This window comes from Haliotis rubra, unplaced genomic scaffold (genome assembly GCF_003918875.1).
Source record: "Haliotis rubra isolate DU_JTF1 unplaced genomic scaffold, ASM391887v1 Scf30, whole genome shotgun sequence".
NCBI lineage: Eukaryota > Metazoa > Mollusca > Gastropoda > Lepetellida > Haliotidae > Haliotis > Haliotis rubra.
The window spans coordinates 3,285,861-3,312,632 of NW_025766969.1; the positions used below are offsets into that span (position 1 = coordinate 3,285,861).

A 26,772-nucleotide genomic window follows, 5' to 3' on the forward strand; every position below is an offset into this window, starting at 1 on the left:
GGTGGAAGGTTTTCTGCCATAAGTTTTATCAACCTTTTCCTATATTATGTCTTTTAGTGAAAGACCTTTTAGGAAGTTTTGTCTGTATTGACTTTTATTTGGCATATGGTTCCACAAGCAACCTTAGCACTGAGATGATCTAATTACTTTAACATAGCCTCATGACAGTTCTAGTCCTAAGAATGGTTTATGGAATGGGATCCTGGAGTTTCATCTGAGGCCCTTGCTTTAGTAATTGCGGTCATAAAATATGTAATGAATGCTTCATTGTGATAAGTATTTATATGTTTTAGAATCACAATTTGAACTATATGGTTTGAATTTCCTGTTTTCAGATGAAAAGAAACATCCCTTGAGGCGCCATGGACAATATACTCATGATATAGACGATCTTTCAGTGTTTCTTAGGAAGAAAGAATCATGGATTAGGACAGTGTGTCATCATTCGATGCTAGTGAAATTATTATGTGAATGAAAATTATGATCTAATTGATGGAGTTGCCAGTGAAATTGAACAATATATTGCCAAGTATTTTTTATATCAAATTTACAATCTGCAAAGTGTCTACCCGCTTTGATTTTCCATACTTCGAACTGCAACCTACCATTTTTTAATTGCTGAAACGAACAATTATGCTGACAAAGTATGAAAGACCACTTAATCAAGTGTTGCTAAAGCAATTAAACTAACTTCCGTAACTAATTAACACAGGACTGAATCCAAGTGTGCAATACACCAGTGGCTTACTGTATGGGATTACCTGGCTTACCAACTTAGCTCTGCCTAATTAGCCTTCTCTTCATGGGATGTGAGAAGGCTGATCTCAGCTCTGCAGTTGCTCACTTTGGGATTACCAACTACAGTGAACCAGGCCATTAGTGTAACTCTGAAACTGTGCATTGATTGAAATCTGTATTGATAACAGAGTTTGCCCACTTTGCTTCATTGGAAAACATATTTTGTGTTTTACGTGTGAATTGGCAGAAATAATGCTCAATTAATATTCAAGAAGAAGTGAATATTACTGGACTTCTGGAGATTTTATGTGGGATGTGACTTGTTCTGTGACATTTACACAGCAATTATCAGATATACAGATATACATAAGGATGCTCGGGATGGAGACATAGCAAGTTGCACCTGCAGACGACAGAAGATGTTGGTGTGTCTGTGGACTCACAGCTCCATCTGCCTCATCACAAGGCAATATTTAGTGTATGGACGATGAAACTAGAAGTAATGATCTTAAGGGCAAGCATATGAGGTGCTTATGTGTTTGCATTAAGACGGAAGGAATCTGGGGCAGTTATTCTCCATATTTTCGGGCATGAAGAAGAAGAAGGCATGAAAGAGTGAATCGGTTGTTGAAAGGTGTCAGTTTATCAACTTCAGCTTTCATCTTCTGTGTGATCTGACATTAGGGACACAGATGGAGGCACCTTCTCCATGAAGATGCCAGCTTCTGAAACAGCTCTGGAGTGACTGGATGTCACATTGTTGAGTATGATGTACCTATCTATTCTCAAGAAGAATAGAATGATGTTGGAAACCTAGCCATACAATCCTCCTGATGTCTTGATGTGCCTAAGTTTTTTATAAGATTGAGGGACAGTTGAGTGAGAAAATGAAAAAAGTGGCAACCATTCATGAAGACACGGAGACTGACTCATGCACCGATGGCAGCTCCTCTGGCGAGTACATCATTGTACGGAAGTTGGAGGAGGCTGCACGACTGGCAGAGCAAAAGAGGAAAAAACTTGCTGCAGGTAAGAAATATTGTGATGTTTTTACAGCTATGGAATCTTTTAATATTATTGATGTGTTTATGAGAATGTTGAAGCATGATTTAAACTTAGAAAAGTACATTGCTTTTGATGTACATAGATTTTCTTCAGTATAATCTTTGAACCACATTTTGCATGCATGTAAAGGGGAAAAGAGACATTTATAACTTTTAATAGTATTGAAAAAGATGTGTTTCAGAATGAAATATGATATTTTTCCAGTGCAGAATTTCTGCAGTATTGTATCCTTCCATTTGTAATTTCTGATATGTTCTAAAATGTAACCTGTGCCACTTCAGAACATGTCATCAAGATGATAGATATGCCAGTCATCGTTGTCTGAATGACTTGGAATTTATAACAGTGCAATATGGATGACATTTGAACCAGTTGAGGCAGTATATTTGTGGATTTGTGCATGAGCAATCAACAAAAGATGTCTGGTAACCCTCCAGATTGTGTGGTCGGAAGTTACAATATGACTTTAACCATTTTTTAGGTTAGTGGAATTGTTGAGTAAAGTTGTCTCCCTTTATATGTAGGACAAATCTTGGAGAACCCTGTCTGACGGTTCATTTACATGGCTGCAGTTTATTAAACATATTCTTGGCATTCACTAACATCTTACACTTTGATTGTCACCTGTTTTGGCTGTACCCAACATAATATTGCTGAAATACAATATCAAGTATACACAATCACATATGATTGAACTAGTAGTTCCAGGAAGGAATATAGGCGTCACCTTGTTTGTTGCAAGAGGCCTCAGAATGGATTCAGTGGTCCAGCTTGGTGGTTTGGTTCATTTCAAGGCACTACGTCTTCTTTCCAAGGATGCTTAGAATGTCAATCATTGGATTGTCAGATCCATATTTGTTTATTTACAGTTGGCTGCATAGCTGGAATATTGATATATAGAGAATCTCACCCAAGTGTCTACTGATATTAAATATATCACCACGAGTTGATAAAGTTAGAAATATCTGAGGCTTGCCTAGGATATTTTTCCTTTATCAACGAGGGTGAGATTCTATTTATCATAAAAAATCACTCTTCATTACTTTTCAATGAAAAATGTACATCTCTGAACACGGTACTACCATTAGACTTGCAGTGCAGTGATGTCATAGCGTTGTGACGTCATCAAGTTCATGACGTCATAACATTGTCAGGGCATTGTACAAAATCTACTGTCAAAATGATATCTCCTAGTAGATATCGTGTGATCTCACACAAGCAATATCTCTTGTGGAGCCCAGTTTTGGATGATAAATGTGGCATTTAATACCCCCATTTTAAAAAACCGAGCAACACAAAAACATAAAAACGACATCTACATGTATAAAGAACAGACAAGAAGTTTAAGTAATGTTTTCTGTAGATAGGATTGTAATACAGTTCATGTACTGAGCTTTCAAGTTTTCTCATTACTTAACAACATGTTGTATTTAATGAAAAAAATGAGGTTATCTTTAGATAATCTGACCTATGAATATGGATCTTTTCTCCGAAGTCATTTTTCAGTATAAGGGAGGTAACTCCAATCAGTAAATTACCCTACTGTACTGAATATAGATTACAATGATTGCTGTGAATGTGAAAAACAGTGTGGTCATGCTGAGTTCATTATTACAGTCATCCCAGCCTGGACCACTGCTCAACACCCTCCCTCACATCACTGTGTTGTCACTTAACTAGAACTTTACTAATCAGCCTTTTCACAGCATGTCAGAATAATTCATGGACAAGAGTTCACCAGTAAATACTGCTAAAGAGTATTGTCTGAGTGCTGTTTCTCACTTGTAGTTTGATGTTTTTCAACTACATGTAAGTAGTTCAGCACTGTCATCAGTAACTAAGCATGTTTTTATGGATAAACTTGGGATAGTGAACCTTTCCATGACTTCTTGGGTCCCCCGCCGTGATATTACTGGAATATTGCTAAAAGTGGTGTAAAACCATACTCTCTCACTCACTCATGACTTCTTGAGTCCCCCGCTGTGATATTGCTGGAATATTGCTGAAAGTGGTGTAAAACCATACTCCCTCACTCATTCATGACTTCTTGAGTCCCCCGCTGTGATATTGCTGGAATATTGCTAAAAGTGGTGTAAAACCATACTCTCTCACCCACTCATGACTTCTTGAGTCCCCCGCTGTGATATTGCTGGAATATTGCTAAAAGTGGTGTAAAACCATACTCTCTCACCCACTCATGACTTCTTGAGTCCCCCGCTGTGATATTGCTGGAATATTGCTAAAAGCGGTGTAAAACCATACTCTCTCAGAATATTTTTCTGCATGTATCTGCATAGATTTACCAGGGCTCTTGTAAAACCATTCCTAATCAGACATTTTGAACTCAACAAATACTGACAAATATTCACAAAATATTCAATAGCAGTGTATGCATGATGAAATCATTTTATGCATGTATCTTAACAGATTTCGCGTGGACTCCAGTAGAGTCTTGAGGCCTACAGTGTGGGTACGTGGATAGTGAATCTACACTAAACCCAGCCCTGCTTAGTGGTTCAAAGTATCATTTCCTAATCTGTATTGGACTCACAACATGAGTGAAAGATTTAATATCCCCAGTCTCCATGTTCCCGGCCATAACATACTAGGAATATAGCTAAACTGTATAAACACATTCTCCCATTGTCACAAGGTGATCAAAAGGGAAACGCTAATGTAAATTGGATATTAGAACACTGAACTCAACACTAACAGCTATAGTTCAAACATTTTTTCTTGGTCGAAAAATCAAAAACTTCATGGGCAATTGGTATACCTTAGTGGTTAACGGGTTGGTTCATCACACTGAGCACCCAGGTTCAATTGCCCAAATTGGCATCATGTGTAAAGTGTATTTCTGGTGTCTTACTGTGATATTGCTTAAAGCAGTATAAACCCAAAACACACTCACTCACTCACCTACACATGTGAGGTCTATTCTATAATGACCTCCTAACCTATAAGGGCTGTGCTATTCAGTACAAATCCCATATATTTTCTTCTATTCAAGACAGATTATGAAGCATACATTCCTAATGATTTCACTCACGCCCCATTACACGCCTATTATCTCTTACGTCAATCGCAAATCTTGCCTAAGAACATGTATAGATTACATGATAATACCTGATTTTTACACACTGAACAAATCTGATCGTCAGAGAAGGCTTTATGCTGTAGTACTAAGCCCTGAGTAGCCAGATTCCTCCAGTAATTGTTACCGTTCATTGCCTTCTGGGTAATTGTGGCTCACTTGACTTTTTATCTCATTCATACAAGAGTAATTGCTGGTGATTGGTGTTCTGTACAATTGGAAATGTTGATTTGAAGAAGAGATGAAAGACTTAAGGATCTGGTAGGAGCAATTATTTTTAATTTCTTTTTTATTATGGTGTTGATTTTTTTCCACAATTAATTAATTCTATTTTGGATACATGAGTAGAAATTAATGTAAGCATTCATAATTCATGAACACGACAGGACTGTCAGGTTGAAAGGTATTCTGTTATGAAATACGGTTTCAATATGCTGGTAATAGTGTAAGAATTTGAAAAAGATGCAATCAGGTGAGATTTTTTGTTTATTTTGTATTTAAAAAGCCTGTTCCAACGAAAACGTTACACTACCTTTTGTAAGGGAGATAACTCTTTGATGACATATTATATGCTATATGGACAGAAATCAGCCATGATTGTTATTTGATGCTATTATTATCCTGTCTTTAGATTACCTTTATACTGACAGCTAAAGAGGTTTTAAGACTGCCATTCTTATAACTATTGTATAACTTGTGTTTCTCATCTAAAGATTCAACCAACAGGTAGGACTGATTTTGCAAAACCAAAAGAAAATCCCCACTGTGTTTCAGTCATATATATTTTCTTAAAGGTTTGTTGTATCTGCAATGAAAGTAGATTTAGAGGAAAGATTTTGTATGTGTCTAATATCAAGTAGTTCAAAAGAGAGAGTATTCTTATGTTCTCAGGTAACAATTAAAATCTTTGTTATTGGTCTCCAGTAGGCTCAATTCAAGTTTGTTGTATCTGCAATGAAATTCAGTTGAAAGGAAAGATTGTGTATGTGTCTAATATCAGGCAGTTCAAAAGAGAGAGTATTCTTATGTTCTCAGGTAACAATTAAAATCTTTGTTATTGGTCTCCAGTAGGTTCAATTCAAGTTTCAGAATCAAGAATTATGGATTCTGATCCTTGATCAGATTAGAAATAAATCTAATTCTGCTGAAAATATAATCCTACAAGGTTACATTTAATTTGATCATGGAATTAAAACAGATTATTCTGCTGAAAATATAATCCTACAAGGTTTAGTGATCATGGTGTATTAGTGTATTGTGTTGTGTTGGTGGATGCTGCTGCCATGGTAAGTAGACTTTGGGGATCTGTAAACTTAGCCAAAGTTTATTTTATTTTCAAGTTTTATTCAAGTTTTATCACAACATGAATGTTTCTGGAATACAGATTTACATAATTGATGTCATTAATCAAGTTATTAATAACAACCTTTCTGAACATATGTAGGAAATTTAATTTCTCAACTTTATATATTTATACAGAATGAATTTAACTTAAATATAATTTATGTTGATATTTCAAACTTACATTTAAAAGTTACTGATTATGTAAGTTTGAAATCTGTGACATAATTTAAAAAAATGGATTTTTTCCCTTTCTTATGAAAACATGCAATGTGAATTTAACATATAGTCTCTCTTGACTTATGCTTTATCAAAATCACATTTAGCTTGACACAAGCATTGCCCTGTATGTATCTTTGATCTGCCGAACCCTCAAACAAGCAAATCAGCCATTACACAGTTGCGTGGGTTTCAATAGTATTACCATACATTCATATGTAGTAATATTACAAGAAGTACGCACTGAACCAACTGGCTCATGCTGTGCTGGTCTCCAGCACCACCGGCCTTTGTTGTACACCAAGGCTTAGTTCTTCACATCAATCAATCAAACGCTTACATATTTACCATGGTGCTCGCTAAACACCTTGAAGACCGCAGGTACGGCACAAAGGGAATCTGAGGGGGATTATTAATACCAGTTTTAACCCTATCAATACCTTGCTCCTATGAATAATTGGGGGTCGTATTGAAATCAATATTGACTTTTATCATTTTATGCTTCATTAGTTCTGAATTTAAGTAGAAAATGAAAAAAGGAATATTTTTATTCATGGAATGTTTATTGTTATATCAGCTTAACCTGTATTTTACATTATCAGTAATAATGTTGATGACTGGTAAAGTTGATATAAAAGTTGTGATACATTCCCCAACCTTAAAATCACACAGATTAATAAAACAAGTTCAAAGGGCTTTCAGGTAGATCGTAGCCTTTTTACAAGGAAAGTGATTAGTGTGAATTTGGTACATAAAATCTTACAATAGAACAGAGATTTCTGTGGATCCTATGAACAGCACATCCAGGAGTGATGGTTGACCTAACAGCACTCTGTCTTGTTGGCTTATATGTGTAAATGTCTTGGTAAATGCTGAAAAGGAAATATTTGTTTACCTTACCTTATAAAGAATCTTCTTTAATCAAGTGAAGTGTAAAATTGTTGATACAATGGCATTTGTGTATGGATCCAAGGTGGGTTGGTTTGACGTTGTTTATTATTAATTTTTTTAATGAGGAGGGAAGGAGTTTGTGTGTGCCTCCAGTTTTTATGTGTGCTTACAATTTAGTAACAAAGTACACAGTTTGATAATTTGGTATCATGTTTCAACAAAATTCAAAATACATTGATCAATATTTATCTCAATAAAAAAGACAAATATGTTATTCAAAATGGTTTTCCAAAGATAGAAAATGAATTAAGAAAAATAAGTCAGTCCGCAATGAGAGTCATTCAGCAAGCACCTGCAAAGCCTTTGTGTGCCCACATGTCTATCAAAGTAGTAACAAACACTGTTGTATTTAACTGTCTCTTTTCTCAATAAGTAAATCAACAATGTACAATGTAGCCATTGCCTTTTAGAGTATGTAATCTTTTACAAGGACAGGTTCCGTAATAAAACGTCCTGACAGTAAGTATCCTCGCTGTTAGAATAGACACATGTAGTTGCCAGTGTGTATTTTGAACATTGTGTATGGCAAGGCTTCTGTGGAGTACAGGTTATCTGTAATGTGTTTTTCATTAGCAGTTGTCACACATGCATGGGACCAGTGCATGTGAATGGGACATACCATAGTGTTGTGTGCTTGGAGTATCAGACACCTCCCTACTTTAGCTGAGTGCCGTTGACTACAGGTGACCATCTAACATTTTACATTTTAAATTCACAAAATAATCTGCATCATAGGCATACTTCCGTTATTTGTGTAACATTTAGGAGAAAACTAACATTTCATTATATGTGTCCATAATTTGTTTAATATTCTTCACATTCAGTTATCTGGTTGTGATTATGCATACAATGATGAATTTTGCATTGCAAATTAAATTAACCTTAATATCTTCCTACATCAGATTTCCTGATATTTTGTAATGTATGCAACTCCATGTGGCTGACAACTTTAATTATTTGTAATCGGAGCTGGATAAGGCGGGTATAAATTCATGTCCTACTGGTAAATTTGGGTCAACATGAAATATAAACTGTGTAATAAATGTTATCCTCCTTGATGAATTGATGAAATTTAAAGTAATAGCCATACATATAATAATTCTTAAATGCTGATTGTGGCATTCCCAAATTTCTTATCTTGGGCATATTTTTACCTGGCTGGGTGGACTACCTGTTTTTACCTGGCTGGGTGGACCGCCTGTTTTTACCTGACTGGGTGGACTGCCTGTTTTTACCTGGCTGGGTGGACTACCTGTTTTTACCTGTAAGTGACAAGCAGGAGACTTACATGTGTAATCTCCCAATCTACACACTTGTCAGATTAGCCAACCGGAAGGAGGTGGTTTATGACCACTCTCACACCAGGGCACATGGGGGATTATCAGCAATATTCCATCTGTACTGACAATGTTATTGTTGATAGAACCAAGCAGTTGACTGGGGCTCCAACACCAGGACGTTATGAAAGTGTGATATGTGTCATAGTGACAAATGGGAGTTACTATTACTAGTCAAAATCATTTGTTATTCCCTAGTTAGTGTTGAGTGTATGGAGGGTGACATTCCTGATAGAACTGGGAATCCTCCAAAACATCAGGGTGTAGAAGGAAATGTCTGATGTTTCAGTGAGGTCTGAACACTGTGAATGTTGGACTTGGACTTAATGACCTCAGTGGATAAATTTCAGGAGTTCATGAGAGTTTCAGGAGAGGCCGAATGTTTTTTGAAGATTGGAAGTGTATGGATCAGCATTGTTTGAGTTAAAGAGTGTGACAAATGTTGATAATATCCCAGTGAAGGACACATACTATGTATGATGAATTGCCATGTATATTTTACATGCTGGATCTGGGAATAAATGGATGGCAGTTATGAATCCTTTCAGCAGGTAGGTAATACAAGATTAGTTTGTGGGGATGAATACGTAATGGTATAGCCTGCTTCATGTGGAATAAAACTGAGGACGTTAACACTCTGCAGAACACCATCAGTGCTATATGATTTTGGCATGGTATTGTCTGTACTCAGGGATGAGAATTTTCCGCGGATCCGTGGAATTACGGGAATTTCACAAGGCCAAGGGTCATTTTTGTGAATCGTCTAAATCCGTTGATCCGCCTTGGACCCGGCTGGGGGCCTGCAGCCCCGAGACCCCCGGCTAGTTTTCAGAGTTTTTCTCAAAACTTCATTCTCATCCCTGTGTACTATACCCACCAGAATAATTGCCGAAGTGATTAAAACATTGACAGAGGGAGTAGCTTATTAAAACCATAGACAATAAAGTTCATTTGTTTTCTTGTAGCAATCGAGTGGTAGTGAACAAACTAAGTTCAAATGTCTGTTGAACTAAAAAAAGTTTGGTTATAGTTACAAGGCGGTTATTGTCTCCTTCTACACGTCTGTCTATTTGGTGTTTACCGCCACAATCAGCAATATTCCAGCTATATAGCAGTGCTCTGTAAGTAATTGAGTCTAGGCCATACAGTCCATGATTAACAGCTTGAACATCGATCTACTCAGTTGGGATATGATGATGTGTCAACCTAGTCAACAAACCTGACCACCCGGTCCCATTAGTCACTTCTTACGACAAGCATTGGTCAGCCCATTTCTAACCTTGATCTTCACAGGTTTGTCCCAAAGCACACTATATAGTACAGGACAGTTTCTCTCACTCACTCACTCACTGATCACCATATTCTTGTCTTAATCTATCCTCGGTAAAAGTGTTTTCTATTCAGGTGTCAGTAGTAAGTTCCTTAATGTGGTTTTACAGAGAAAGAATAATGTATGAAGACTGTGTATCATAAACTCATATATGGATATATATCACAGTCTGACAGTCTAATAAATCATCTAGTAGTGATATTGGACTGTTTTGAGGGTTCTGCTGTCACATGTATTTGACCATGTAAATATGCTTACATTTTGAAGGCTTTTAAATCTTTACCTGTCAAGAAGGTCAATAATCAATAACTTTTTTGTGAAGTATCGTAGATTCGGTAAATTCATTTTAGATTAGGGTGGGGTGAATTTTCTAAAGTAAACAATAAATGACTTTTCTATCATGTGTTATAGTAGACATGAAATATGGATATTTGAAATGGTGATATAGAGCTTCCTGCAGGGGTACGCCCCAGGTATCCTTACAACCAATGCAGTAGAGAGATGGAGGAGTGGGTGGCTACAATGAAACTAGTGTATGGATAGATTCTGGATGGTGACTACCAGGAATGGGTCAAGCCTTGACTGTAAGCTGGCATAGGTTGTGTCCTTTAAGGTGCTTCTGGTTTCTAGAAGTTTTTCAGTCATGAGGTGTGTGTTACTGGTACTCCAATAATCATTGATTTAGGAATGGTATCTCAGTCAAGTTGTAGATGTAAATGGAGGTTACAAGTGGTACCATTCATATCAGTTTTAGTACTGTATATCTCCAAGTATCAATATCTATTGCTCAGATGATGGAGAACATTCCATAATTCTTTCAATGCTGTTTTCTTTTTCCTAAAACATTTATACAAAGATTCATTTCAAGAGCTTGAAATAATCAACAGATACAAAAACCTTAGGAACTGCTAGGTTGTGAGTTTTCTTAACATGGTAGCTGATGCTATCATAATAATGATAAATTGCATGTGCATGTCAGGGTACATTATGAAGGTTAGAGCAGCTCTCTGGAATAAACTGAATGTTATCTGATAGGGAGTTATCACTGTTATCACTGAGCATTATGGGTGACTGAAGCCTGCCATTGGTGCACATGAGATGGTTGGGTGATAACAATTTGTATGACATGGTTATAGAATTGTTATGTATTTTAGCTCCAAGACTGCATGGTGACTGGGCTGAGCTAGTGGCACATGTATTGACAGTGCTAAGCTTGGACACAATGATCTCAAGGTGGTAGACTATTCATGATGTCATGATTAGGCTGAATTACTTCATGACAAGACCTACAGGGTCGTCTGATTTGTCTGATTAGAGATACTCTTGTATGGCACTACAGGAGAAAATTGTCCGAGAGGAATTATTGTATTTTAACAAAGCACTGCCCATGTTCATACACAGTGAAAGCTTGGCAATCCATATAAGATGTACCATACTCAAACAGACTGATTCACTCGCTTAGTTATTGAAGTTCATGTTTTAACTATGAAGAATATAACAATGATTAGGCCTTTTGGAAATCCTGTGAGAAGTTAAGACAGAAAAATGCATTTCAGATTTTTTTCCTAGAAATCTTATCAGAATACATTGTAATTTAAGGTGTTGTATTCACTACTGTTTGGGTTAATTTTTAATTTTGTCCCCCACAAAAAAGGAGTTTTTCAAATTATTTATTGTAACTATTAATTAGCGTGGAAGTATTGTCTTAGGACATGTAGGTAATTTAGTGGACTGAATCTTGGTGAAAATGATGTTGCATTAGAATTACGTTATACTGTCTATCCCAGAGCAATTCAGTGTGAATCCTGGATTCATTTGTAAAGAAGGGTCATCAAAGGTAACAAGAAAACTCACTACCAAGTTACCAGTACAAGGCAAATTTTGGAATCGAGTTGCGACATTGTGGCAATTTACCATCTTATGTCATGCTTTGACAAAGTATTGAAGGGAAGGTAATATTTTGGTACAGTACACAGATCAAATATAGGTTATCTGAAATATAAATGCCTCACTGAATATGTATAGGAACAACTAACAATAAAAACTTGTATATTCTTTATTCCCAGTAAGTGTTTGGAAACAAGTCTTCCACATGATCTATACCCAGCTGTAAAGCCGTTACAGGTAACAATATGCCTAAGGGGATCGTATTTCCTTCTTTATGTGGGTATAATCGCTCATATACAGGTCACCTCTCCCACACTGGTAATAAGCAGTCATAGAATTGAAAATAATTCCTCTCATCTATATTCATAAGTGTGTTACATGATATACGGCCATGGAAGGAGGTGCAGCGTGCTGGGGGTAAGGCTACAGTATCACCTGGAGGATCCCTTGAGTGTTTAGTACATAACTACAGGGACGTTATCAGGGATATCGTCTGGCTGGGGAGTTGTTTCAAAAACAGGAACTATTTCTACCATGAGGATTAGAAGAAAAGGTAATCTTATCAATGTTTTTTTCTGTTTTTCCGAAATTTAGAAAATTGCAGAAAAGATGCTGTCACTTCTCTTGAGTAAGGTGTAGTTAAATGTAGATTTATTGATGAAAGAGAGTTGAGTTGTTCACGGTATTTGTTGTCATTATTATAGGGTTAAGTTCAGTTGTCATTTCACATTGACAGAAAAGATGCTGTCACTTCTCTTAAGTAAGATGTATGTATATTTCTGAATGAAATTCAGATGTTATTTGTCTTCAGTCCAGTTCTAGGAGTTCATAGCTCATTTGTTTTAAACTGGAGAATATGAAACACCAGTTCTCACTGATTTGGGTTAATGAATCTATTGTGAGTATGATAATATAGAATAAATATTAACTGAATAATATTTACAAAATAAATAACATTGAATTGAAAGTAAGACTGTTGGGGCAGTTTTGTGAAGACTTGTTGGAAGACACTGGTTTTACATTATATAGTACTCAAAAGAAATCAAGGACCACTCAATTCTTTTATATGATAATTTGTCATGGCATGGCAGATTAACCGTTGTCATCATAAAGAAAGGGGTGAACCTTAGTTTGTTTTGAGTAGTGAGTTTTGTGACTGGAATAACCAATTCTGATTGTTGGAACCGACTATATGGACATCCTATAATTTGATGTTTTTAATCTCAGAATATTTAATTCAATGTATTTACTGGCTGGAATTTATGTCTTATTTTGTATATGAAATTGAACATTTCCAACTTCATAAACAATTCTTGTGGTATGTCATTGGTTGATATTAGAAGCCCAGAAATAACTTGGCTTGTTACTTCATTCTTGAAATACATACCCTGACAACAACAATGTCATGTGAAGTTTTGAAAAGTTAATAACTCACACCCTGGGAGATCGAATTTCAACCATATTTGGATGTATTTAACAATTGTCATGAGCACATGTTTTAAATGTTCAAAAATTGCTGACCTCTGGACATCCAGATTTAACTGTAGTTGGACATACTTCAACATGTAGCAGAGTTACTGGTAGTTCCTTGTTATTCTGTCTTTCTGTTTCCTTTATAAAAACTCTCCACCAAATAAAATACACACAATGATCTGACTGTGGTGAGGTGTGGATCAGATCTTAGCTGGGACCAGGATAGTTACGAGTCATAACCAACTGGTATTGATCCACTAATGACAACCACTTTGTCTGGCCATGGAGAATACAGCTGGATACAGCAGCATCGTAAACTCTTACTTGGTCCATGTGGTGCTAGCTTCATACTTGGATCAAGGTCTTTGGGTCCTGTGGGATTTTGTTTGAAATACGCCACTTTAACAAATGTCAAATGAGTGAGTGTGTGAGTTCAGTTTTACGCCGCACTCAGCAATATTCCAGCTATATGATGGTGGTCTGTAAATAATCAAGTCTGGATCAGACAATCCAGTGATGAACAATATCAACACTGATCTGCGCAATTGGGATACAATGACATGTGGTGTCAACTAAGTCAGCGAGCATGACCACCCAATCCTGTTAGTCGCCTTTTACGACAAGTATGGGTTACTGAAGATCAATTCTAACCCGGATCTTCACGGGTCCCAGTAGGATGAGATGGTGATGAGCCGCTTATTGGCACCATGGACTATTTGCTCCACAGGTAGATGACAATGACATTCCAGAGCTCAATGGACCATTGACCAGTGGAATAATGGTGTAGCTTTGAACACATTGTGCAGTGTGTGGAATATTGTGTATTATGTGTTAAAAGTGTTCCTCAGAAGTGCTTGCCTTGTGATATGGGTGACTAACAGGATAGAGTTTTCAGACTCAAGACTTCATGCATGAATGTCGACATTCTATCATTGTTAATACACACACCAGACAATACATCCATAATGTTGAATTGGTAAAGCCTTCACAAATGATGAGAGTTCATCCCATAGAAAGGAGACAATCTTTTTAAGAATGTTTCGGTACCATGTTGTAATAACAATCTTGTGATTGGATGACTGATCACAGAGGGTATGATACTTGTACATTTTGCATAAAAACTGTACAAAATTTACTACATAGCCAATGAGAAACCACACACATTCTTACACCTTTATGTTTGTGATTTAAATTGAAGGACGTAAAAAAATAGTATTTATGATTTGCATTTGATTATTATATATTTATTATTTTATATTTATTATTTTATATTTATTATTATATATTTATTATTTTATATTTATTATTTTATATTTATTATTTGTATTTATTATTATATATTTATTATTTGAAATTTATTTTGAATACTTCACATTAATTGTCTGATCATTGTGATAGAAAAGTGATTTGGGCAAATGTTTTAGGACAGCTTGGCGCCATCACTTCCATTATGTCATATTTGATGTTGTACCCATGATGAATTGGAGTGTCATGTGAATTGTGAGGTTTTAGTACAAAATGAAACATATTATCTTCATGAACTATTTTTTTTTAAAGTAACTTTAGTTTATTATAGGGTGAAATACTGTAAATATTGGTGAAAATAGAAAAGGTATTTTCACTGAGTAGAATAACATGTTATTTCACTGAGTAGAATATCACTTTTGCTTGGAAGTATGAAATGCCATGAACTACAGTTTTGCCATTAACGAAATGATCGATGTCTCGATCATTTATAAACATGATCAAAATAGAATAAATAGAATATTTTGTTAATGTTGTCAAATAACATGTATATTTCACTCGATGTGAAGCTTGTTTAAATAGTAGTCCCTGTCATGATTTGACAGGAACTTACTTTGGTATAAAGCCTCACTTGCTTTGTGTACGTTGTTACTTATTGGAAATTTGTTTCATATCATCAATTGTAAATATGTTCTTGTATAACTACTTGCGTTTTATAATTGTGAAGTGATGGTGTTTTAATGGACAAATAGTATTGTAATGTTAAAAATGTGTATATAAAGAAATTCCTTTTAAATATAATTATATGTATGTGTAACTTGGTCTCATCACTGAAGTAGAGGCTGAAAAAATGCCAATTCTTTGAGTTACTAAATTTATGTTTGTGTGTTTAGAAGAACCAGTATGGCGGGGAGAACGTCCGCAGACAGATGGAGGAAGAACTGGATCGCCGAGTTCGGGATGCCCTGGAGACTCCCCCTCTGGAACGCATCAAGCAACGGAAAGAAGAGGCACGGAAACGCCAGCATAAAGAACTGGAAAAAATAAATTCCCATATACTGCTTGATATATCAAAAGACAGAGATTTTTTCAAATCAAAACAATGGCGAGCACTACAGGCTCGACAAAATAATCGGAATATGACGCAACATAATAATCGGATAGAGTTTGTGTTTCGTGATGAACTCTCGCGATCCAACCAGGATGAGTTCCCTGGAGTGTTTGGTTTGGAGAGTTTTTCTGAAGGGATTAAAAATATTAGAGAAGAGTTTTCCAATTCTGTTGAGAGATTTCCTCCTTTAAAGCCAAAGATACGACATTTTTACACAAAACAGGGTTTCCTTCAAGCAATGAAGTCTGGCCACTTGCCGGATGGGTTTACATTTCTGGATGACAATGGAACATACAGAGACAAATATGGTGTTATACGAAACCAAGATGGCCCCTTCTGGCCTTTGGATTGCCTGCCACTCTATGCAACACCTAGATTTAAGTACTTTGACATAAAGGCAGAACCACTTTCCTACCAGTTGCCAGGTAAGTTAAATGTTTGAATGTTTGTTTGTTTGTTTGTTTGTTTGTGACAGAGCACTCAGCAGGATTGCAACTATATGACGACCAATAAATAATCAAATCTGGAACAAACAGACCAGTGACAGATATTGTGCCATGTGATTGAGGTACGATGACACACAGTCCTTGCTGTCACTCGCCAGACCATCCAATCCACTTTGTCATAACTTGGAATGCAAACAAGGTGCATGTGTAATGAGAGCCCTAGTCATGTAGGTTAGTTGAGCCAACGTCCAGCGCATACAGGAAATGTTATCCTTGTTACTCTCCAGTCCTTAGTGTGACTAAGTCTTTACTCAGTTATTGGTAAGGAATGGAGAGTTACTCAGACACTCACTTCTAATATACACAGGACTCTATGGTAGGCATGTTTACTGTTGATGGTATATATTCTTATGGGATATATATACAAACATGAAGTTGCGTGATTGTCCCGAGAACCTCTTGCCTGCCATGAGCTCACACATAGGAATATATGGCTGGGCACTGTGACATGTTTGATTGCGTGTTTTGTAACACAATGGTGTCAAGTGTTGGTCATGTATGTCGTTACATGAAGTATTCACAGAAAAGAACAAAAGTTGCATTTGACTTAAGGAGGTGATCTGCAGTATTAGCATGAAACTGTTAAGGTTGATATGACTTGAGGAGACATCAGCATTAAACTTTATTGTGGAGGTAAGTAAAGAATTTTTTTCCAGTTACGGACACACTAATCTAAGTAATGATCAAGGCCTTTTTTTAATTACAATCACTCAAACTTCGAGATTAATTACTAAATTAGACAAGAGGAATGTGTACACCTGCCAACATTACTAATGATGCAGGTGTAATGGATGAAGGACATGGTGGTCCAGTGATCCCTCTTGTAGATGGAGGGGTTCACTATGTTTAGGATTGTCCAACTTGAAGCTTGGTCTTGGTGCATCCCATCATCATCTTCACCCCAAAAATAGGGGAAATCAGGGTCATCCTTTGTCACAACATGTTCTCATATTCTCTAGTTTGATGTGTCATGCTATTGAAGACTACAGTAGCAAACAGCCCTATCCCATGATGTGTCGTGGCTATTGGGGACTACAGTAGCAAACAGCCCTATCCCATGATGTGTCGTGGTATTGGGGACTACAGTAGCAAACAGCCCTATCCCATGATGTGTCGTGTTGGGGACTACAGTAGCAAACAGCCCTATCCCATGATGCGTGCTGTTGAGGGACTACAGGATTGGGGACTACAGTAGCAAACAGCCCTACAGTAGCAAACAGCCCTATCCCATGATGTGTCGTGCTATTGGGGACTACAGTAGCAAACAGCCCTATCCCATGATGTGTCGTGGTATTGAGGACTACAGTAGCAAACAGCCCTATCCCATGATGTGTCGTGCTATTGAGGACTACAGTAGCAAACAGCCCTATCCCATGATGTGTCGTGCTGTTGAGGACTACAGTAGCAAACAGCCCTATCCCACTACAGTAGCAAAAACAGCCCTATCCCATGATGTGTCGTGCTATTGGGGACTACAGTAGCAAACAGCCCTATCCCATGATGTGTCGTGCTGTTGAGGACTACAGTAGCAAACAGCCCTATCCCATGATGTGTCGTGGTATTGGGGACTACAGTAGCAAACAGCCCTATCCCATGATGTGTCGTGCTGTTGAGGACTACAGTAGCAAACAGCCCTATCCCATGATGTGTCGCAGTAGCAAACAGCCCTATCCCATGATGTGTCGACTACAGTAGCAAACAGCCCTATCCCATGATGTGTCGTGGCTGTTGAGGGACTACAGTAGCAAACAGCCCTATCCCATGATGTGTCGTGCTATTGAGGACTACAGTAGCAAACAGCCCTATCCCATGATGTGTCGTGCTGTTGAGGACTACAGTAGCAAACAGCCCTATCCCATGATGTGTCGTGCTATTGAGGACTACAGTAGCAAACAGCCCTATCCCATGATGTGTCATGATGTGTGCGGCTGTTGAGGACTACAGTAGCAAACAGCCCTATCCCATGATGTGTCGTGCTGTTGAGGACTACAGTAGCAAACAGCCCTATCCCATGATGTGTCGTGCTATTGAGGACTACAGTAGCAAACAGCCCTATCCCATGATGTGTCGTGCTATTGGGGACTACAGTAGCAAACAGCCCTATCCCATGATGTGTCGTGGTATTGAGGACTACAGTAGCAAACAGCCCTATCCCATGATGTGTCGTGCTGTTGGGGACTACAGTAGCAAACAGCCCTATCCCATGATGTGTCGTGCTATTGGGGACTACAGTAGCAAACAGCCCTATCCCATGATGTGTCGTGCTATTGGGGACAACAGTAGCAAACAGCCCTATCCCATGATGTGTCGTGCTATTGAGGACTACAGTAGCAAACAGCCCTATCCCATGATGTGTCGTGCTGTTGAGGACTACAGTAGCAAACAGCCCCATACCATACAGTATCATACGGAAAGATACACCAACTAGAATATAACCTTCAACATTCTTCACATGCAACATGCAAGCATGAAACCTTATATATGTCACTGGAATGTACATACGCAAGGTTGGCACATCAAGGGACACAACTCTGCCAGGACTAGCCCACAGTGCTGCAACAAATAGTTTGGGTCAACTGTTCTATACCGTCTTGAACAATTTTAGAATGAGTTACTAATTATCAACAATCATTGCTTGGGTTTATAGTTGTCAACCTTGTATGTGTTTGTACAGGTCATAAATTTGCTGAAGTAAATTTTGTACATCCATCAAATGGAAAAATAAAAATGGTTTGCCTTAATGCTCAAACCCATTTGTTACCTATTTACCTGATCATGAAGTATTCACACAGGCTCTTTCGGCAGATGGTGTGAGTGAATGAGTATGGTTTTATGCTGCTTGTAGCAATCTTCCAGCAATATCAGAGCAGGGGACACCAGAAATGGGGTTCACACTTTGTACCCATGTGGAGAATTGAACCCAGATCAGCAGCATGACGAACGGACACTTTAACCATAAGACTAAACACACACACACACACACCCCCACACACACACCACCCGGCAGTTGGTGTGGGTACAGATGTGATTATAATGGTCTGCTAGGTAGTATTGTTTTATTTACTGGATGACAAAATATACAAACAAACAAAACCAGATATATCGTTTTTCATTTATTTTTTTAACATCCGTTAAATGTTGGCTAGATTTGCAAATAAACCTTGTATGACAAAAAGTAAAGGACAGGAAGTCAGTAGAAACATTAAATCAACAGTTACATTTTCCTGTAATATACTACTGAAAAACGAAACGCCAACCACTTCTTTCATATTATTATATAGTTAGTCTCTCATGCCATGAAAGGTTGACTGGTATTCTGAAAAAATTAAGTGGTCTCTAACGTGTTTTAGTATTATATTTTGTTAACTTTATCCAACCTTAATCTAGACAGGTTATTGATCCATATGATCAAATAAATTGGAAAAATATAATTAATGGAACCTTGAGCAATACCACCCTGAATATGTCGACAGACCTGGGTTTTAGGTTAGCTATTTAGACCAAGGACATTGAAAGGCATTGGCAGCTATCGTACCACGGTGTGAGAAGATAAAGAGGCCTTTTCACTGAAGATAAATACATGGAAAATAATTAATCACAATCTGATACACCTGTGCTGTCTATAAAGCAATTTCTTCTCTAAAAATACAGGAACAAGAGCAAGTTTATAGAGAAGTTTTGTGTACTGAGATAAGTGAGTGGAAACAGTTAATTTAAAGCAATGTTACAATCTTCTTGAAGTATTGGGATAATGTCTGCTTTATAACAATCCAGGTGCCCATTGCTATCTCTCTGCTGATTTGAATGGCAGTAGTATAGTGTGGGCAACAGTTGGGTTGATACAGTTCGGATCCATGATGGTGGAATAGCGTGTATTTGACAGGGTGGAAATGTGTTGATATTCTGTCTTTGGATTGCTTTGGATGATTTCGTTAGTATTTGTTGGGTACAACATGAGTAACGACAAACATTGTAAGTATTGGTGGGTACCATGCAGTGTTTGTACAACATGAGTAACGACAAACATTTTAGTTGGGTACAACATGAGTAACGACAAACTAGTTGGGTACAACATTGTAAGTACAAACATTGTGTGTAAAATTGAATAGTTGGGTACAAGATGAGTAACGACAAACATTGTAAGTATTGAGTATTAGTTGGGAGTGGTTCTGTGTATGTGAAAATGTATTGGTATGGTGGGTACCAGGCAGTGTTTGTTTTTGAACCGTTAGGGATTATGTATTAATGTGTGTCACTTGTTTAATCTTTCTTGTTGAACAACAAACAATTGGGATATTTAGGGGTTTCAGATCTGTATTCTTTAAGGATTTATTTTTGTTCAGTTCAATTGTTTGGTGTATGCTTTGGAGGTTATAAATGTGTTTCTCTGTCATGGATTGGGTAGGTGCTATTTAAATACAGTAAAAATTGATGAACGGTTATAAAAATAACAAATTTATCACTTAAATTTGTTTTTCAATTTTATTATTCCTTGTTTGCACTTTGTAATATTTTCCTTCAACCTCTGGATATTCATAGGATTGATACATTGTTGCTATGAAATTCCAGAATGTGACAGATCAAACTGCATGTTTTTCAAATTCAAAGAAAATCTGATTCTTACCATAAATTGTAAACATGCATAAAAATACAAATATAACTCAAATTTAAATTTTTGGTATGTGAATAGTATTATTTCCTACTTCATGTGTTCCCTGCCAAGGCTGTACACAGTAATAAGCTTATGCTATAGAAGTCTCCTGAACCACCTAGGTAAACATTGGCTCTGGCCTGAAAAGGTTCAAGTGGCAAATATGGCTGATTTCGCAAACAGTTGTTGTCACTTAAGTAGAAATAAAGTTTTGTTGTTCTTCAAGCACCCTAGAGGATTTTGCCTTTGTGTGTGCGTGGTAGGGATAAGGGGATATTTAGCTTTCTGAATACAGACTTGGTGATATGACTGTTGAAACTGGTAAGGTGAGAGATATGTGGTTTGTGTTTCATACTGCTGAAGGTGGACCTGGTTTTCTGATCGTATTTGGTGTTCTGTAATTATGGACATTGATGTGGTAGAATTTAAGTTTTAAATGTGATTTAACTATATTGTGTAGTATCAAACTATATTGTGTAGTATCACAGGAAAAATAGTGCTGATGTAAAAAAACAGGCTCATTTATGTTTTGGTGTGGTATTCTCTAAGATGTTACTTTATGGTGTCTCAGGATAAATATTGGTGATTTGGTGTCACAAGTGATATGAGAAATTGGTTTGGTATTTGTAGAACCTTTGATGTTACATCATGTCACAGCTCAAATGTTGCTGATGTGTCACAAGTAATGGTTTTTTTCCAAACTTTTGAAGTAGGTGTGGAATTTGAATTAACATTGATGTTATTGTATGGTGTTGCAGGACAAAGGTTATTGATGTGTGTGTCACACATGATGTCATTGTATCAGTGTTGCAGGTGTCACACATGATGTCATTGTATGGTGTTGCAGGACAAAGGTTATTGATGTGGTGTCACACATGATGTCATGTTGTTATAGTGTTGCAGGTGTCACACATGATGTCATTGTATGGTGTTGCAGGACAAAGGTTATTGATGGTGTCACACATGATGTCAATGTATAGTGTTGCAGGTGTCACACATGATGTCATTGTATGGTGGTGTTGCAGGACAAAGGTTATTGATGTGGTGTCACACATGATGTTATTGTATGGTGTTGCAGGACAAAGGTTATTGATGTGGTGTCACACATGATGTTATTGTATGGTGTTGCAGGACAAAGGTTATTGATGTGGTGTCACACATGATGTTTGTTCACATTTTTTTAGAAGGTATGGTGTGTGCATAAACTTTATGATGTTGCTGTATGGTGCCATAGGGTAGGTGTGTTGCTGATGTGATGTTTGTTCACATTTTTGAAGGTGTGGTGTGTGCATAAACTTTAGAATGTTGCTGTATGGTGTCATAGGTTAGATGTTGCTGATGTGATGTTTGTTCACATTTTTGGAGAAGGTGTGGTGTCTGCATAAACTTTAGAATGTTGCTGTATGGTGTCATAGGTTAGGTGTTGCTGATGTGATGTTTGTTCACATTTTTGGAGAAGGTGTGGTGTCTGCATAAACTTTTAGAATGTTGCTGTATGTTGTCACAGGTTAGATGTTGCTGATGTGATTTTTGTTCACATTTTTGGAGAAGGTGTGGTGTCTGCATAAACTTTTAGAATGTTGCTGTATGGTGTCATAGGTTAGGTGTTGCTGATGTGATGTTTGTTCACTTTTTTGGAGAAGGTGTAGTGTCTGCATAAACTTTAGAATGTTGCTGTATGTTGTCGCAAGTTAGATGTTGCTGATGTGATGTTTGTTCACATTTTTGGAGAAGGTGTGGTGTTTGCATAAACTTTAGAATGTTGCTGTATGTTGTCGCAGGTTAGATGTTGCTGATGTGATGTTTGTTCACATTTTTGGAGAAGGTATGGTGTGTGCATGAACAGTATGATGTTGCTGTATGGTGTCACAGTTTAGATGTTGTTGATGTGATGTTTGTTCACATTTTTGGAGAAGGTATGGAAAGTCCATAAACATGATTTTATGTGGTGCCATAGATCAAATATTGTTGATATGGCATCACAAGTGATGTTTATTTATGTTTTGGGAGTCAGTATGATATTTTCTGTCAATTATGCTGTTACAGTGATAGTGTTGCTGATGAGATGTCACCAGCAATGTTCATTCATAAATATTTGTCATATTTCTTGTGAGAACACTTTTCACATCAACCTCTTGCTTGGCCTAAAGACAAGATTACCACAAAATGATAATCATATGGGCATCTGTAATAGCCCAGTGGTCCAGGTGTTCACTTGTCTCCAGGTTTGATTCTTCACATGGCTACAAGTTAGGCTTGTTGTGATATTGTTGCAGCACTACTTATAGTAGGATACATACTAAGCAATAAGTAGTACTTCTGTGAGCATAGTTGGTAGGTAGCTCTAAACAAATAGTTTCAATATGTATGGCAAAAATGTTTCAGTTTTGGATGAAATGACTTTTCAGTTAAGTTACAGGACTTTATTTGTTTTTTTCCCCTTAGAATACATGTATATTGATTCCAATAACCTTCCCTGATTAAAGTAAATGTAATACAGGAGTGACTGTTTTCCATGGGGACAGTATCAGGCTTGTGTTAAAATAGATATGACATGCGTGGTTGCAAGTGAAAACATAGCTTATTCTTCGACCTGAAACACAAGTGGCCTGTGGCCTAAGAGTGAGTGAATATTGTTTAATGCCACTTTTAGCAATATACCTGGAATATCATGGCAAGGGATACCAGAAATTGGCTTCACACATTGCAGACATGTGGGGAATCAAACTGGACCTTCAAAGTGATGAGTGAACGCTTTAACCACTAGGCTACCCTGTGGCTTAAGAAGGTGTTAACCACTAGGCTACCCTGTGGCTTAAGAATATGTGATGGCTGATCTTTTACAAATTATTAAATTTATTTTACGTAGTGGTGGACTTCTTGAAGAATAATGATTAATGACCAAGGTGTCAGGTTATAAGTTAGTGACAGACAGTGACTGGCAGTATGAAGTTGTATAATACAGACAGTCTCTTCCCATGTAATGTGTTTAAATGCACAGCAAGTTCATAGTCAACACCTTCTGTCACCCCTGGCAAAACCTCTTGGCCTTTCCCTGTATAGATTCCACACAGAAATCTTGAACTTACATGATAATTAGTATGTTTGTGCAAACAGGAGAAAATCCCATTATGCTGGTATATGTAAAAGCCAAATCGAGTCAAATGAGATTCAGTCATAAATAGGGTGCACGTGAGGTGTGTTTGTGTATATAGCTAGGGTGGAGAGAGGATTGCTTTGTGATTGAATGAAGGCCAGAGAGTTTGGGCCGACTTTGTATACACACGGCCTAATTGAACTGTATTAAGGGTCTGCAGTTGAATAGCTATCGGAAAGATTATGGCATGACTCTTTGAAAAGAGCTTGTACCTTACCGTTCTCATTTGAACACATTGCTTGACAGGCATGCCTGTGTTGTTAAGATATGAGTGCTCTAGTGCTAAATACCTTCACAGATTCTCCAATTACCATTCAGCTTATTGGCAAGCAAAAAGCGAGTCAGAAATTTTTTCCCATTGAGCCATCTTGAATCTGGTCAATATTTTCTGTGCCTGATCGTCAATTTGTACGGCATTTTGCAGATGTTAATACATGGAAATGTGGATCGACCAGATTTAGTCAATTACTTGCGAAGGGCATTGTTCACTTCTGCATAATCTCTGCATAATCTTTTCATATCCTGTAGATATGTTCACACCAGGGAGTCTGTGGTTATCTTGTGTTTAGGCATTAAACATGAAACAAACATGGCGGTGCTGTATGTTCACAGGGATTTGCTTTGTTTGTACGAATTGTGAGGTCCGGCAAGCAGGACTTGAATGAAAGGTATACCTGAAATTTGCTGTGCAAAAAATGTAATCAATTAACTGGTTGCTAGCTGACTTCTGTTTTATGTGTGCATGGGAGTATGTTTTGGGTTTAAAGGATTACAGGACCACAGAATCTAAAATGGATTGTATTTATTCAGTTTGTTTTTCCATTTTATTGGTGGAAGTCGGTGCAAAACCATTTGGGTTTATGAACAGGAAGTTGCGTTTTTCATTAGATATTATGCTTTGCATATGAGCCGTCATTAGCTTAGTTTGTCAATCCATGACTTGGAAGGCTGCATAGGTGACCCACAGGATTTCCAGAATGTTTCATCATTGTCCTGAATCCCTAATTTGCCCAAATATTTATTGGTTTGTCAGCTCCATGCCTTTCAGTAGATATTTGTCTTTGCATATGGGTCGTTGTTCGCTTACTTTGTCAATCCCAGTCTTGAGAAGGCATGCAGATGGCTATGTTGTGTTCAGGATTGTGACACTTGGGTGTTTCAGAAACCCATTATTGCTGCTTCAACCCTTTTTGAACCAAATGTGACTGAATATTTATTGGATTGTCGACACCATTCCTGTGCTCATGGGTTTTAAGTATCTCCTATTACAGACTTTCTCCTCACATCAAGCTGACAAGCCTCATTATATACCGTTAAACTGAAATACTATTATGCAGCAATTTTTAATGCTGCCTCTGTTTAACTGACTGGTATATTTAAACCAATTATGTTTAATGTTTGAATTTGCATTTTAAAAAGCTTCAAGATGCCGACATTACAAACCATTTGGATCTGATTCAAAAACCTCTTTTTTGTGTGACTAAATCAAACTGATTTTAAGCTTCTTGCCTTTAAACAGTAAACCAGAGGAGTCCTGCCTATTGACCATCATGTTTGAATCTTATTGTGACTTTAGGTCATAATGACATCACATCAGAAACGATGATGTGACTGAAGGTTGAACTGTTGCGGTTTTCCAAGTTGCAATCAGTGCATTTTTCTAAAAAGCAACTGAAAAGGATTAAGAAATAATTAGTTATAAAGAAATTATTTCATCTGCTTGTGATTCTACTGATTATACAAAGCATATGTAAGAATTCTTGTATTACATATGGGAAATAAAAGAATTATGACAATCACTTTGTAAGGTGAGTGTGACACAACAATATTCTGTATTTCTGTACAGTGTTGGTCTGTGAACATGCTCCCTTCATCATGTTACCAGATTCAGTGTAGATATGCTGTACCCTGTAATATTGAGGTCTGCTGTGTTACAGTAAATGTTTGTTGTGGTGACTAGATGGGAGATAGTCATGTCTCTGGGGTCAGTTACATCTAGATAGTGCCGCCATGTCATCATGACAGCTACCCTCACCCATAACACATCAGTGTTATAGTGTCCATTTGGCGGGCAATCCTGACCATATATTCCACACAACTATTTATTGGGACTTTCCGAGTGGCTGTGACGGGACTGAATGGTACCGACTGGTTGGAGTTTTATCTTGATTTTATTATTCCAGAAGGACAAATTTACACATGTTATGGTACTAGTGGCATCTGTTAGGCAAAAAGATTATGCAGAGCGAGACACTTAAATTTGTATTCCTGTTTTGTAAGAAAAAATGTCTTATATAAATCCTGAAAATGCTAGAAAAAAATGTAGCAAAGAAATGTTTGTAGGAATTTTTATGTAACTGTTTGTTATATAACAGACTTTCTGCTTATTGCTGTCATGTGTACATGTATGTATAACCTTGGTTTCATAAATTTTATGTGTTCTAACATTGTAACATACAGTTCAATATCAGGGAGTGTTACGATTGAAATAAAAACTGCACAAAACAATTAGATTAGATTTGGTTATAACATGCCATGATATTGATTGACTATTGCTAAAAGTGATATAAAACATGCCACTCAATTGATTATCAAAGTCTTATATCCTGTTATCACACAACACTGCTTGGTCCTTTTGTGACATGGGAGTAATGAATCCATTTCATG

At 37.1% G+C, this 26,772-nt stretch overlaps 1 protein-coding gene across 1 annotated transcript in view; it reads left to right on the forward strand.

The window, feature by feature from the left end:
- The first annotated feature begins 344 nt into the window (after positions 1-344).
- The window catches only part of LOC124282612, a 71,294-nt gene continuing 44,866 nt past the window's right edge, over positions 345-26,772 (forward strand). The window contains 2 exon segments of the mRNA XM_046718637.1: positions 345-1,767; positions 15,574-16,216. Coding sequence (XP_046574593.1) covers positions 1,648-1,767; positions 15,574-16,216 — 763 coding nt within the window. The 5' untranslated portion in view covers positions 345-1,647.